Source organism: Barbus barbus (genome assembly GCF_936440315.1).
Source record: "Barbus barbus genome assembly, chromosome: 19".
Taxonomy (NCBI): Eukaryota; Metazoa; Chordata; class Actinopteri; order Cypriniformes; family Cyprinidae; genus Barbus; species Barbus barbus.
This window is the reverse complement of record NC_136747.1, coordinates 23,016,017-23,031,216: the sequence shown is the minus strand read 5'-3', so window position 1 is coordinate 23,031,216 and position 15,200 is coordinate 23,016,017. Positions and strand designations below refer to the sequence as shown.

Genomic DNA, 15,200 nt, shown 5'->3' with positions numbered 1-15,200 from the left:
TTTTCTCAGTACTGAAAACCACAATGCAGGGTTTATGCCATTAATCTGTCGGATATACGGCATATTTTGTTGTATGGATTACTATAAATGCATTGTGTGTGTGTGAGAGAGAGACTAAACTACCTTGCTATGGAAACACTGAAGCAGGAGATAAGAACATCCTGACTTGTGAAACGGAGCAGTGGGCGTGATTTTGGTTTTCCGCTGAGTTTGACCATCAGATGAAGAGAATATAAGGTGAGATTTGGTCATTTTTCACAGAACATCAGATCATTACTCAGAACATCATTCCTTGGCTCAGGTAAGCATATGATATTATTATGTTATCTATTGAATCTCATTTTTGGTTTGCATTGCATGTACCTTTTTGGCCTTAAACTGTTAGTTCAGCAAAAAATGAACATTCTGTCATTATTTACTTACCCTGTTGTTCATCTTTTTGGCATCTTACAAAAAAATTACCAGAGGATCCACTGTTTTCTTTCCATACAGTGACAGTAAATGGTGATCACGTGTTCTTGGTCCTCATCCACTTAGAAGCTTAGACATTCTGATAAATAACTCCGTCATATGGTTATAAGTAAATGGTTCAGAATCTTCATTTCTGAGTGAAATACTTTTACACCCCAAAATTGGTATTTGACTACTAACCTATCAATTACTTTTGTTTTCTAGCCACCTAACTATCCTACTCCCAAAGTCATGGAATCTGCCATTAACGTGCTTGTCTCCCAGTTCAAGACTTACGCAGGGAAGGATGGCTCTGCAAACACTCTGAGCAAAGAAGAGTTTCAGAGCCTGGTCACATCCCAGCTACCAAACTTTGTAAAGGTAAGCCTTTTCAGTTATTACAGTATATCCTATGGTTTGTCCACTTCATATCTATATTCCACAATTCAGGTCTACGTAATGAAATATAAAGGTCCAATTAGAACCTGTTTAGTTTTATAAAATCATCTGCTTTAAAGGATAAGGAATCTTAAAACTGTAACGTTAAGAACTTTAAAAAAAAATCTCCACAGAACCATAAAACCAACTCAAAATGGTTTCCTGTAGCTCAAATAGTAGAGCATGGCGCTAGCAGCGCCAAGGTCATGGGTTCGATTCCCAGGGAAAGCAAGAGCTGATAAAATGTAAAAACTGTAACTTGAATGCAATGTAAGTCGCTTTGGATAAAAGCGTCTGCTAAATGCATAAATGTAAATGTAATACGAAGAGGCATGGCTGCTGACTCTCAGGTGCTATTTTTAAGAGCTTACAGCTACAATAAATGGTTCTCTTGTACAGCATGCTAAATTTTATTATAGAATTTATACTGTGGAATATTTTTAATTGTATTTTTTTTTTTATCTGTGACCTTTATTAACAATATTTAGAAAATGAAATTGAAGATCGTTTAAATAAATAAATAATGGCCTTCATTCCAGTGCTTAATAAGTATTCTGTCTTCTGAGAAAAATGAACCAAAATGGATAAGAATGCAAAATTTTTCAAAATAATTTTTACATCTGTGATCTATAAGCACATTATTTAAATAATTAAACTAAAGATCATTTTAATAAATAATAAACAATGGCCTTATTTACAGTGTTTGTTTAGTAGGCTATTCTGTTTTCTGAGAAGAATGAATCCAAAAGGATAAGAGCAGCATTTCAGAGGTCTGGTGTGAGTTATTAGTTAACCCCATCCCATTCCTCGTGAGTCACGTGTTTGTGATTTTGTAGAGGAAATGACACAATTCCTATGCAAAACTCTGAAGCCAGAGACAGACATTATACTTCTAGTGAGTATGAAAACAAACTGGCTGCTTTCAGCATGTTTACATCCAAACCAGATCACTAAAGCTGGATATAATAGAAAAATGCCACATCAGAGCTTTTTCTGTTTGGCCCATCCAGAACAGGAACTCCCCCCAAACTAATAGGTCAGCAGAAAAGAATGCGCAGTACCAGCGACAACCACTAGGTGGAGACACTATCATTGCAAGAGCGTATAAATGCCTGTCCATCTTGTCTTCTCCCACAGAATGCCTCTGACCCAGCCACCATTGATCAGCTCATGAAGTCATTGGACGAGAATAACGACGGAGAGCTGACGTTCCTGGAGTTCTGGCAGCTGATTGGCAGTGTGGCAAACCAACATGGCGGCTTTCCCCAATAAAGAAACCTGAAGTATTAGCCAACTTGAAAATCACTTTAATTTTACCTTGTGACTTTCTTATGTAATTACAACATTGCACAGGTAATGATTGTCCAAAGCAGGTGACTGCAAATAAAAGAAAGCGTTGTTTTATTCTCTAGGTAATCTTGCCTTGCCTCTTTATTGACCATGTCGTATAAGATTCTCAGCACACCCTCCCCAATCTCTCCCATTCTTTTGTGTAGACAATATAACGCATCTGATTTAATGGCATCATTTTATGGCAACCCAACACCACCCCGAGGCCATCGACTATCCAATTGCACAGCAGATTTAGATCTTAACAATTTCAGCTCCAGACAGCAGTCAGTTACGAGACATCCTTATTGACATATTCAATCTCCCACACAATATGAAGTAGGTGCCACCAGTTGCCTTGCTTACAGGTGTGGCTTGGGGGAAGGGAGTTGGTCTCTTTTGGAAAATAAGGGAGATTTAGATCTTATTTGCAAGTGCAAATGTATTAAACTGAAAACAAAATTCAGAAGAATATTGGTTATCGATGTTAAATCGCTTAAAGATGCATTGAGATTTTAATTTTAGCAACGTGTCTGAGAGTTTGAATCTTGCTGGTCACAGTTCCTGTGGGGTGTCTAAAAAAACATTTTTATGCAACAGAAATATATTTAAGATCAAGGTGAACTTTGTAGCATAATCAGAGCTGTGAGGCATGACCATAGTCCACACAAAGTGACGCCAGTCATTACAAACCACTTTACATAGGCGGTGCCTCTTGTAAACACAGATAATCATAGTAAAGCGCAGGCATTGGGATATGATTCATTAGCCTATATGTCTCCCCTGAGGCCTATTAAAGGCTGTCTGAAGATTTATCGCAACGCAATGCATTCCTGTTAGCAAGAATTCTGATCAAATTAATTCATGGGGCATTAAAAATAAATAAAGCCCTGTCTCAATATTGTATGTTTAGTGCATACCAGTGTCAGAAGTTTACTTTTTAAATTTATCAGGGGCCATTATTTGCCCTCTGGAATTGATTTTCAGATGCAAGATATATATTTTTATTCTTATTTTCTAACCATAAATATGTAAAGTGTCATTTTTATGACACTTAAATAACAATTCAAAAATTAATATCACAACACAAAACAGTGCTGTTTATTTAGAAAACTAAAGAAATAATTGGTTGTCTCTATCTCTTTCCCATTATGGAATATTTTTATCCAGCTAAATGGCTGGATAAAAATAGGCACTAAATGCATCACTTTATACGACTGTAATGCTTTAAAATATATACAATATTGTAACCGGTAAAACAGTTTCGCCTGGTTAATTTCTGACACTCGTGCAAATATTGTGCAGGTAAGGGTTAAAGTTTTCGTACTTCCCACTAAAGCCCCAGACAAAACTCCCCGTCCACCGCCATGATTCCCAGTGGGATTTGGTGTGAAACTACCAGAAATCATACTGTTGCTTTTACAGCAGTAGAAAACATTAGAAATATCTCATTTTTAATCATTAAACAAATCAAATGTCCTGTTTAAAGTAGACAAATAAGTTCGTCCCCTAGTTCCCCTCCTCCAGGTACACGCCCTTTCATTTATCAGAGTCAGGGGCACAAAAACGTTAAGGAAAAAAAAAAAAAAAAAAAAAATCACGGAAGAGATTCAGCAGCGGTTCGAGTCTGACAAGTTTTTTTTCTTTTGAGGTAGGCTAGGGAAGAAAAAGGAAAGGAAAAAAAGAGGTTTAACTGCAGCTACTGCGAAGTCAATCCGTGCTGTCCCCATTTTAGGGTAAGTGCTCTAAAATACGTTTCTTTCACCTTACAGGCTTATTTAAACACTTTTGAACATGTAAGAGTTTTCGTAGAGTGTCAACGCCACGTTATAGGAACACCCTTCGACCATCCTCATCCTCAGCCAGCGGGATCTGAAAACATCTGCCCTTTTCGCGCACAGTTTTATGAATATACCGAACTATATACAGATCAATATAACATTCATGTGGTTTGGCGATGTTTTATTAAGAGTGCAAGCGGGAACAATTGCAATGTCGTTGATGGAAAACTTATGCATTGATATTTTAAACTTTTACATTGAATATAATCTTTTAAGATAATTGTGAAGTTTGCGTTATTTTAAATGTATCTTGAATATAGGCTAATATTTTAAGATTAGGCCTACTGTATTTTAAAAAAATTTAAATATAAAAACAAATAGACTTTAAATAAAAAAGAACCATACATAATAGGATAAAAATGCTAAATGTTTATTATTTTTATTTATATATATATTTTTTTGTAGATTGACATTTGCAGTCTCCTGTGCCAACAGCAGTAAGCGACACTTGCCAGAAAAGAGAGGCGTTTAACAAAAAAAGGGTGTTTTATCCACGCGTGATTTCAAGGTGAAGAAAATAAGAAGTACCTCGAGATTGTTCCCCACGAATTTTTATGCACTGGCAAGTTGTTCCTCTGTGAATTTTTAATGGCGCACGCGAGCTGTGGGTATTGTCTTTACTGCGAGCGCGCGCGTATCACGTTCGCCAGTTTGGAAACGCAAACCTTTCAATCTCTTTTGCGCATTGGAGAGAAACGGTAGAGTGGACGCTGTTAAACTGCATATGTCTGTGTCCCCTTTTCTTTTTTTTTTAGTTTGTTTGCACGGATTTATTTATTCATTCCGCCCAGGAACAGAACGAGGTCGTGTCTGTTTTGGAGAGTCGTTCAAGTAATGGAAGACCTCTCTTCATTACTTATTATTAACCCATCCACGTGCTGTCTGTCTGAGGGAGTTTTGGGTTAAAGCTCGAGACTGTCTAGGGTAGCGAGCCTGGAATTGCCAGGTCAGGGGCCAAAGACGTCAATAATTCATATAACTTCACGACTGGCACTGGATAGGGTTGAGACCCAGAGTCAACCGGATCAATGAACGGTGCCTATAGTCACTAGAAATATGATTGTGGAAACAAGATTTGTGACAACAACACAGCATTGACTTCAACAGAGCAGCGGCCCTTTGATGTATAGGGCACATGTAGACATAGTTTGTACTGTCGATAAGGGCTGACTGTACAGTAGGGGCTGTGCCTCAAACCTATACAGGTATTGTGCCGTCTACCTAGATGTTCCCTTTCAGTTAGGATGTTACATTCTGTGTACACAGGTGCTGGTGAAGTAAACTGTGAGTCCAGGTCTTAAAAGAAATCTTTCTATGATAATGCTGTCTAGGTAGGCAGCTCACTAAGTTTTAAAACACAGCCTAGAGAAAGTCACTTATATCATGTATAGGCCTACTTTTGAAACTAGGCCAATATTTTTATCTTTACTAGTTAAAAATATTATTTGTTTAGGTTAAACCAACAAAAGTAAATTTTAAGGGTCAAATTAGGTAAAATAGCATCTGAAGGTAACAACTGTGTTTACACTTTCTTTTTCGTTTTTTTAAACATGTTTAAAATTAGTTTATTCTTAATCTAAAGTTATATAATATTTGGCATATGCTTTTTCTTCTTTAGTATTAGATGCTTTTCTAGCTTTTAAAAATAGGTTTCAAACAGCAATTTTTCCAGTTAAAAACCATCTTCAGGCATGTATGTTATTATAGACAGCATTTTGGGGCATCTACGGTTCAGTGATGAACCTAAACTCTGCATTCCACAGAAGGTTCTTTATCATGGAAAAAAGGTTCTTCAGCTGATTAAAATGTTTTTCACCTCAGAAAAAAAGGTTCTTTTGGATATTTGTTCACTTAAAGTTCTTAGAGGAACCCAAAAATGGTTCTGTGGCATGGCTGCAAAAATCCCCTTCATTTTGATGCCTAAAAATGAAGTCTAGATTGGGAGTCTGCTAGATTTTTTTAGTCATAGTCATTGTTTTACCCAAATGAAGATGGTATGCGAGTAGCCTAAGGATAATATAGCGTATTGCTGCATTATGACATCATTAGAGTGTCTGTGTGCCAAGGAAGTAGAAAACTATTTCCTGCACCATTCCACCTGACGGTATAGTGTAAAAGACTCCTTCTCACTTTCAAACACCCTAAGAAACCAGAACCTTTAATATGCGTACTGCGTCATCTCTGTATCTCCTTCTCTCTCTCATTAAATTAGGCTAATGATCATGTTTCTTAATTGCTTACTACCTGTCGATGTGGTTATTACTGCTAAGAGGAAAAAAGAGTGTATACACTGCTAAGAGGGTATTTTTACGTCAGCTAATTTGGCGGCATCAGAAACCGTCTCGGATGACAAACACACCTACACAGATTTTGACCGACAATAACAGCTCAAAGTGCTTTTTTGCTGACCGCTGGATGTCACTGTTTTTGTACATCTTTATTTGTACAGCTATGCAAATGATAAGGTTCCAGTCCGCATCTAATAAGCAAACCGTAACTTTCTGTTTGTCTGAATGACTTGCGTAAAGAACAATGATTGGAATTCAAAGGATGACAAACCCTCAGAGCTGTGTCTCTCTGACACACTCAGATCTGTTGTTCAAGATTTTATCAATGAAATGTACCTTTTGTTGAATGCACACTAGAAAACACTGGTTCCTTGAATCCATTCTGCTGTTATATAACAGGATCATTTTATATGTTTGGCATTTTTTTAAGGTAGTTAAATACCTACGTTTTATAGTATTTACTAGTATTCTGAATTAGCTTTTATTTTTATATTTTCAGTTTTAATAAACCTTTTATATTGTTTTATTGATAGAAATATTTTAATTTGACAAACTTATTTATTTTAGTTAGTTGCCAAGGCAACATTTCTGATTTTTCAGCAAATATTTATTAATGTAGTATTTAGAATGATATTGAATTAGGTTTAACTTTTATATTTAAATTTTTTAATATAATTTTATTTGAAGTTTTGGTATTTTTAAACATATTTTTTTTATATGGCTGTAATTTAATTTCAGTTTAGTTTTAGCCATTTTGCTACCTTAACCTAAGCATATTTATTTCATTTAATTGCTAAGGGAACAATTCTAATTCTAATAAGTTTTTTAATTAAATATTTATTAATAATTGTAATTTTTCGTTTTAATATTTATTTTGATATTTACTGTTTTCATTTCAATTTCTTTTCAGTTTTTTTTTAATATATTTCTATATTGTTTTTTAGAAATATTACTGCTTACATTTATTTTAGTTAGTTGCCAAGAAAAGTAAATCTTTTTTTAAAAAAATATATTTTATCAAATATTTATATTTTATTATATTTCAGCTTCACTTGAAAAATAGATTTTTAATAGTTTTAGGTAACTATAAAAACACTGCTACTGATAGTTGTCACTGCGTTTTCGGAAATTACTTTCTCTTTTTTTGTCAAAATCTAATCGCCGCATCTTCATGTCGAACATTGCTGAGTGATGACCTTTCGCATCTCATCAAAAAATCTGAGTAATGCTGGCTATTGGCATTTCCTTCGAAACTTTGACCAATCAGTAAAAAATTGTGTAGTGGAATGCAAGAGAGAGTGAATGTGTGCCTGCATTGGTGAAATCTTATACGTGACAAAGGAGAGGCAATGCTGGCCAAGAAAGAAAGGGAAAAGCAGGACTGAATTCTTCACATTGAAAGAGGTGTGAAGAGCAAGAGGGACAAACTACAGATCTAAAAAAAGAGTGAGTGAGTGAGGAAAGAAGGGATGTTTGAGCTGTTGGTAATCCCTTGAGAAACATGAAGCCGCTGTGCGCTTTGGTCATCAGTAGATCAGATGACCTATCAAAGATCAGGACAGCCACTGGCGACTTGCCTCTTTCTTCTCTCTTCCCTTATCTGCAATTGACTGTCAGGTCTAACCCCCAATATTTCCATTCTCCACGCCCTAGTAGACTTTCAGGTACTGTACACTGAGCAAATGTGCTCAGTAGATTGTTGAACCTACTCTTTATGAGGAAATGTCACCAAACTTCTAATGATCCCACTTCAACTTAGGCTTAGGGTTTGTTTAAAATATTAAACTTAAATCAGACTTTTGATTTTCGCCTGGCAAATGAAAAACCAAATGAAAGGGATTTATTTATTCATGTATTTATTTATGCATTGATTGACATTTAGATTACACTGTAGAAAAAATTCTGTAAATTTACAATTAAATAAAAAAGAGCAATTGTGATTGTCAGAATTTTGCCATAAAAAATACGGTAGCAACATTTTACGGTTTTAACTTAAATTTACATTTAAATACCATAATTTCATTAACTGATATGATGTTAATATACTGTAATCTTTTGTACCTTTTCTTTTTTTTACTGAAATTGTTTTGTACATTTGTAATACACTGATAACCACCAAAAGCAGGTGGTGATGAGAAAGTGACATGATGAACCAAAGCCCATCACAAGCAGCTTTTGAATATTAACATATAAAAGGTGCACAGTGTCATTCACACAAACACTAAACACCATAATGGAACACATGAAACTGAAATAATGCAATAAACATTAAAGTGAAGTGACATACTGCCAAGTGTGGTGACCCATACTCGTAATTCGTGCTCTGCATTTAACCCATCCAACATGCACACACACCCGGAGCAGTGGGCAGTCATTTATGCTGCGGCACCCAGGGAGCAGTTGGGGGTTCGGTGCCTTGCTCAAGGGCACCTCAGTCGTGGTATTGAGGATGGAGAGAGCGCTGGACATTCATTCCCCCCACCTACAATTCCTGCCGGCCTGAGACTCGAACCGGCAACCTTTGGATTACGAGTCCAACTCTCTAACCATTAGGCCACGACTGTAATTTAACAACATTAGATGTAACAACCGTAATGTACAAAACTGATAAGAAAAAACTAAGAAGAAACATAGTTATTTCAACAAAAAACATCACATTTGAAATTGAAACGCAGGGAATTCTGGGAATATCAATTTACGGTTATTCACTGTAAATTATGTTCTTTTTCACTTCCAAAAACAGTATACTACTGTAAAATTACATGTAATGCCCAGTACAGTTTTTCATCGTATATAGTAGGGTAACTTTAACAGGTTTTTACTGTAGCATTTTTACACTTTTGTCGTTAAATTCACGGTCATTTTTTTTTTTACAGTGTACTATTTTCAAAGCCCATTTACCTTTACTCTTTAAAAATAAATATTTTAATAACTGTTAATTGTACATTATACCATTTAAAAGTTTTGGGTTAGTAAGATTTTATTTTTAAAAGAAATGCATGCTTTCATTCAGGAATGAATAAAAGTATTAGCCAAGGACATTTATAATGTTTCTTGAGCACCATACCAGCACATTATTATTTCTAAATGATCATGTGACACTGAAGACTAATTAGCAGTAATGACTGCTGAAAAAAAATCAGCCTTGCCATCACAAGAATAAATTATATTTTAAAATATAGTAAAATTAAAATAAATACATTTTCAATTCTAATTATATTTGCAGTATTTTGATAAAATAACTGCCGCCTTGGTGAGCATAAGAGACTTCTTTCAAAAACAATAAAAATCCTACTGACATTTTGAACGCTCGTGTAAATTTTAGAAAATATAATATTTCCCATTTTTCATGATGTGCATTATAATGTTGTGATGCCTTCATTTACTTGTAACCTTTAAAATGATTGTTAGTTTTTGGTGTTTTATCTATCATTTATTTCAGCAAAATAGTGTAGAATTTTAATCTTGGTCATTTATCGTCCATCAGCTGTAATTTTAATATCCATGCAAAACAAATGTTGTCTCTTTTCATCTACTTGTAGAGCGAAAGCAAAGATGGAGGCAGCAATTAAAACCGTGGTGAACGTGTTCCTGAAGTCATCCAAGGGCAAGGAAAACCTCGGAGGGAAGGAGTTCCAGAGCCTCGTGAAGAGCCAGCTAAAAAACATTCTGACGGTAAGAAGCTGCGTTTTGTTAAATCTAGCAACACTTTATTTGATATTCATGCATCATTCAGTTGCCATATTCGTCAAAGATCTTTCAGTACACTCGTGTTTTCCATAGCAACAGGTTGTTCCTGGTCTATTTCTTTTTCAAGTAGTTCCTTATTATCTGGACTTTGATGAGCTGAGCAGAAACCACAAACTTGTGTCCAAATAGTCATTTACCAGAATGCTGCTGTGTTATTTGCTCCGGTGCCACATTAAATTACAGAGGAAAACTTTTAGTGGTGTTCATTCATCTCACGCTGTTTGGGCTGCTGACATGAATTATAACTCAAATCGTGCAGTTTCTTGTGGAGAAGTGCGTTATTAATGTTCGAAACAATCATTTTGCCTGGCAGACCAGAAACGGATCTGTAAACTTGCTATAGATTTACATATTTAAACCGCTGAATCACAGAGGACAACGTGGTAAAAACCACGTAAAAACACATTGACATTGTGATGGCAGGTTATTCATGAGCAAAAACCACTTACTTTTATTTCAGGAAGTTGTTAGAATCTAGTTTATATTGGACATTGTATCACCATGAGCGGTTTATTCCATTACAGTGTGAAAAGACAATCAATATAAGCTGCAAACTTGTTTCATGAGTGATTAACATGTGAGGAACTTTGTGTTTAGGGCTCAGAGGACAATGATGCAGTAAAAGACATGCGTCAACAGCTTGACAACAACCAGGATGGGAAAGTCAGCTTCCAGGAGTATATGAATCTGATTGGCTATCTGGCACAGGCTGTCAGCGAACAGCGTTCTTTGGAAAAAGAAACACAACCAGAGAGTTCAACCCCGGAGACGCAGGCTGAGGCGGCAGCCAATGTGCAGGCAGAGCCACCGAAGGCAGAGCCACAGGCGGCAAAGGAGGTGGAGAAAGAAGATGAGCCAGTGACCGAGGAGGCAGCGGCCGAAGAGCAGAAGCCAGAGGAAGAGAAAAAAATAGATGTGGAACAGGAAGGGGCGAAAGTTGAAGAGAATAATGCTGAAGAGAAGAATAAAACAGAGGAAGCATCGTAGGAGCTCTAGGAAGTGAAGATTGTCGCATCTCAAATGCTTCTGTGTTTGTTTTGTTCGTCATTTTCATTATTGTGATATTTTAATACATAGATATGAAACCTGGCCAATACACTACAAATTTTTTACTGCAAAGAGCTGTAGCCCTCTCATTACAGGTTTTTTACAATGGCTAGGACACATTTCTCAATACTTTTCAAAACTCTTCACACTCTTCTCCTTACCAACTTTCAGCTTGGCACCTCAGTAAATTTCATGTCAAAAATGCACTTAAAACACTTAATATCATTACACTAGTTTAGGTTGTCGCCTAACAAACACCCTTTAGGGCTTTTCACACTAACCCTGAATCATTCTGTAAACGTTCTTATTTGCGGTATCAGTGTCAATGAATGGATGAATGCAGAATGCGGCCTGTTTACACAACGGCTCTAGGCATCCTCGTATTGCAGACTGTACATTTTCTGAAATGACTTTTAAGTGGACTATAAAAGTAAAAATAATGCAGTCTCTTCTTCACTCCAATTTATGGGTTTTCTGTCACCATTTGACAATTTCCCCCTCAAACGTTGAAACAACATCGTTTCCAAAGCTCAAGAATACGAGGCACGCGATCGCTAAGACCGTTTTGTTTCACACGGTGCACATTTGCCATATGGTGCTAGCGATTTTTAACACCTGGTTAAAAGTGGCGCAAACCCTCATATATTACAAGTGTGAAATGTACATTACCCAGGGTTAAAAACGCGGTTTAAAACGACCTTAACCCGAGGTTAATCGCAGTGTGAAAAGCTCTTTTGTCACTCTAACCTAAAAACCAACACCAACAAGAGATGTAGCATTTTTTTCTCTTTTCCTATGTAAAATTACTTTACAAACAAGAACGACACCTCTTTACTGTTTAGAATTCACTGCAGTAGGCTATATGTTACATGGTCCATGTTTACATTACAGTATAAAATTAGAAATTTTGTCGATGAATAAAATGAAAGACTAACACCTGTTTAGGTGTTTAGTTAGGCTACCCAATTGTTTTGATAGTATCTAATTTTTTAGATTTGGAGTATATTTAAATATAATATTACTGTGGAAGTGTAGCAAATTGCTGTCTTTCGGTTTTGTATTATGTCAAGTTTTGAACTCAAATTGAAAAGTTTTGAAAAAAGTTTGTAAATGTGCAAACTGACCTTTAGGTACATTGAATTTTGGTGGTGGTTGTGTTTGCGTGAGAAAATAGTTACGGTAATTTTGAGAGATGTTCAGTCATTAAATGCATTTTGTGCAAAAATTGGAAAATCATCTGCAGTTTAGTCCACAGACTGCTGTCGTTTACAATGTGAAGAGTTTTCAAAAAGTGACCTATTGAGAAATGGGTTCTTAAAAAACGGTAATGCTAATTTCTGTTTGTATGCACATCAATTCATGCCTGTGATTTATTATGTACTAATAGTGTATAGAAATTGGCAATAGCCGCAAATGTGACAAATGGCCAAAGAGGTGCAATAACTAATCACTAATGTCCTTTTGTTTGAGCCAGATTTGTTGTAAGGGTACTGCAACCACTGTGTCCCCTCCAATATCTCTACAAATCATCCATAAATGAAGAACAGACACCATTTTTATAGCATAAATGTTGAAAAAGACATCATTTTTAAGTGTCCATTATGTTTACTTTTTGTTTATTGGTTACTTAGTCGACTCCGGTGCTAGTCGTTAATGTACTATGTATTTTCCAGTGTTGCAGAAGCATAAAAAGAGCAAGTTTTTCACCTCTCTTTTGTTTGTTGAAATGCCAGTCTGCAGGAATTTAACATACTGCATCTCCATTTAAATGTGGGCATTTGTGGCTCACATGGGAATACTATGCAGTCCACATACTTTATTGTTCACATTTCTGGGCCTTGTTTGCATGAGAATAAACAAATTTGCTTTTGAATAATGCAGTTTTATGGCATGCTTTCTGGCTTGTGTACTTAGATCTAACTCTCTCTGACACCCTCCATTAGCTGGTCTTTCTTTTAGACTTTCACATGCTGTCCATCTTAGTGCTTTGTCTCAAGAACTGGAATATCAGATGCTTAGTGTGCTTATGATAGCTGACGCTCAATAATTAAATGCCTTTGGGACGGAATCCACACCAGGGGACCCTTGTGGCCCCGCAGGAGCCCCAAGTCATCCCAAAGTATCAGTTCACTAAGGCAGTTAGGCCCCAAAGAACTTTACATTCACATAGGCGTTCATTTTTAAACTTGAACTATGAGCTTTTTCTATAGTTTAAAATGTCTTAAAGACCATATTTACAGCAGGACTGGCGGGTTTAACTTGTTTTTGTTCTTTTAAACACATTTGGTCATAACTATTGCATGTTAGCATTTCTTTAATGCATTGATAGATAGATAGATTTGAATGCATTCTGATTCAAACTAGCTTGAAATATATTACTAACATTAATATAATATTCCACCATGTATTGCCTGTTGCACAACATTTGTGATAGAAAACCCTGTAACAAAAGCCTATTGAGGAACCTTACTTTAATGTTGAATTTATTTTGACTAATTATCAATGATTCAATGAATTTTGAAATACCAGCTACAGTAAATATGTAACTTGTTCCTGTTTGTCATGAATGTCTATGAAAGCCATAACACACGAGAAGAAATGCACAGGTACTTTCACCATTTAGCCATTATCTAGCAGCTTACATAATACATTATACATGCTACATTATGCATTATACAGATATATATTTCCTACATCAGTGTGAAATCCTTCGCTGCCTAAAAAGCGCTCATTTAGATCATGCTAATGAGCTCTCATTTAGCTCATGCTGTCATGTATATCCTGGCCATCTAAAACCTCTGTTTACTTTGGTGTGTCTGACTCCACAACAGCCATGTCTGGTGTTACTAGACCCCACTAGATTAGCATTGTAGCATCATCAAACATCATGGCTAACATTCTTTGACCACATGTTGTTTGTATACTGTGGAAAATGGTTTTTGATATATATTCGACAAGCACTGACTTTCAAGCTTGATGTTGATGAAGTTTTGTCAGTCAAAAATGGAAGTAGTTAGCAGCCCTACCTTGGTAGGTGATTGCTATAGGCCTCACAACATTAGCATTATAGCATCATCACACCTTATAACGTTTGGCTAACATTCATGTTTTGACCACATGTTGTGGAAAATGGAATTGATGTCTATTAGAAAAGGCACTAGCATGAACATGTTGCTGTTGACTTTCAAACTTGATGTTAAGCCAAACAGCAGTAGTTAACAGCTCTTTGTTGGTTACATAAAACCTCTTCTGTCTTTTAAACAAATGCATGAGCATTTCATGAAGTGTACATTGCTCAATGTACTGACCACATACGCAGCCTTCATTTTCTGTGCTGTACGACTGACCATCTCCATCTACTCAACAATAAAGGACTGTAATGCAAACTCCAGTGGCCTGTAGAGTCTTCTTGTGTAGTGTCAACTGGCATGACGGGGTCAAATGGCCCTTATATTGGCAGGTGAACTAAAGGAGGAGAGTACGGGAGGGGTGCCGAAACTGAAGGAGTGGGAGATCCTCTTGAGAAAGGAGGGGGCCGAGTGAGTGATATTTAAACCCCAGAGGTTCTCTCTCTCCTCATCTGTTCCTCAGCTCTCCGGCTGTCTATCACTATCTCCTGCGCTTCATTACAGACAAAGGAAGCTCTCCATAGGCACTCAGGTAAGACAGACAACTCAGACGAGAGAAAGGACTCCTTTCTCTCCAAGCAGAAAGCTAATGAATGCTCTTCTGGATTGGATTATCTACTGATAACTTTTTTAGTAGTCTTTATTCGAATATCTGTCCATAGGTCAGTGCTACCATTACTTTTGTGTGAAGTTCTCATGGGATATGGATATAACCAATATGAATGTGTATAGCCTTCAAAGTTAGTCAAATTGACACATATGTATATTATATATATATATATATATATATATACATATATATATATATTTCACACAGATTTTAAACCTTCATATATATACACATAGGGTATATGTATATATATATATATATATATATATATATATATATATATATATATATATATATATATATATATATATACTGTCTC

The 15,200-nt window shown here is 36.0% G+C and overlaps 2 protein-coding genes across 3 annotated transcripts; both read left to right on the top strand.

Moving 5' to 3' along the window:
- Window positions 1–180: 180 nt before the first annotated feature.
- On the top strand, window positions 181–2,302 carry s100a11 (S100 calcium binding protein A11). 2 transcript variants are annotated; one of them, XM_079442533.1, is made up of 3 exons: window positions 181–301; window positions 676–831; window positions 2,026–2,302. In XM_079442533.1, exons 2-3 carry the CDS (start codon window positions 703–705, stop codon window positions 2,158–2,160), a joined length of 264 nt encoding a protein of 87 aa, XP_079298659.1. In that variant the 5' UTR covers window positions 181–301; window positions 676–702; the 3' UTR covers window positions 2,161–2,302. The 2 variants fall into 2 exon arrangements, with proteins under 2 accessions (XP_079298659.1, XP_079298660.1); XM_079442534.1 differs by having other exon boundaries at window positions 260–301; window positions 493–831; window positions 2,026–2,298.
- Window positions 2,303–3,593: 1,291 nt separating this feature from the next.
- LOC306885246 (uncharacterized protein) lies at window positions 3,594–14,527 on the top strand. The gene is made up of 3 exons (XM_079441652.1): window positions 3,594–3,953; window positions 9,889–10,021; window positions 10,694–14,527. The coding sequence occupies exons 2-3, from the start codon at window positions 9,902–9,904 to the stop codon at window positions 11,081–11,083; spliced, it is 510 nt and encodes a 169-aa protein (XP_079297778.1). The 5' UTR covers window positions 3,594–3,953; window positions 9,889–9,901; the 3' UTR covers window positions 11,084–14,527.
- Window positions 14,528–15,200: the final 673 nt, after the last annotated feature.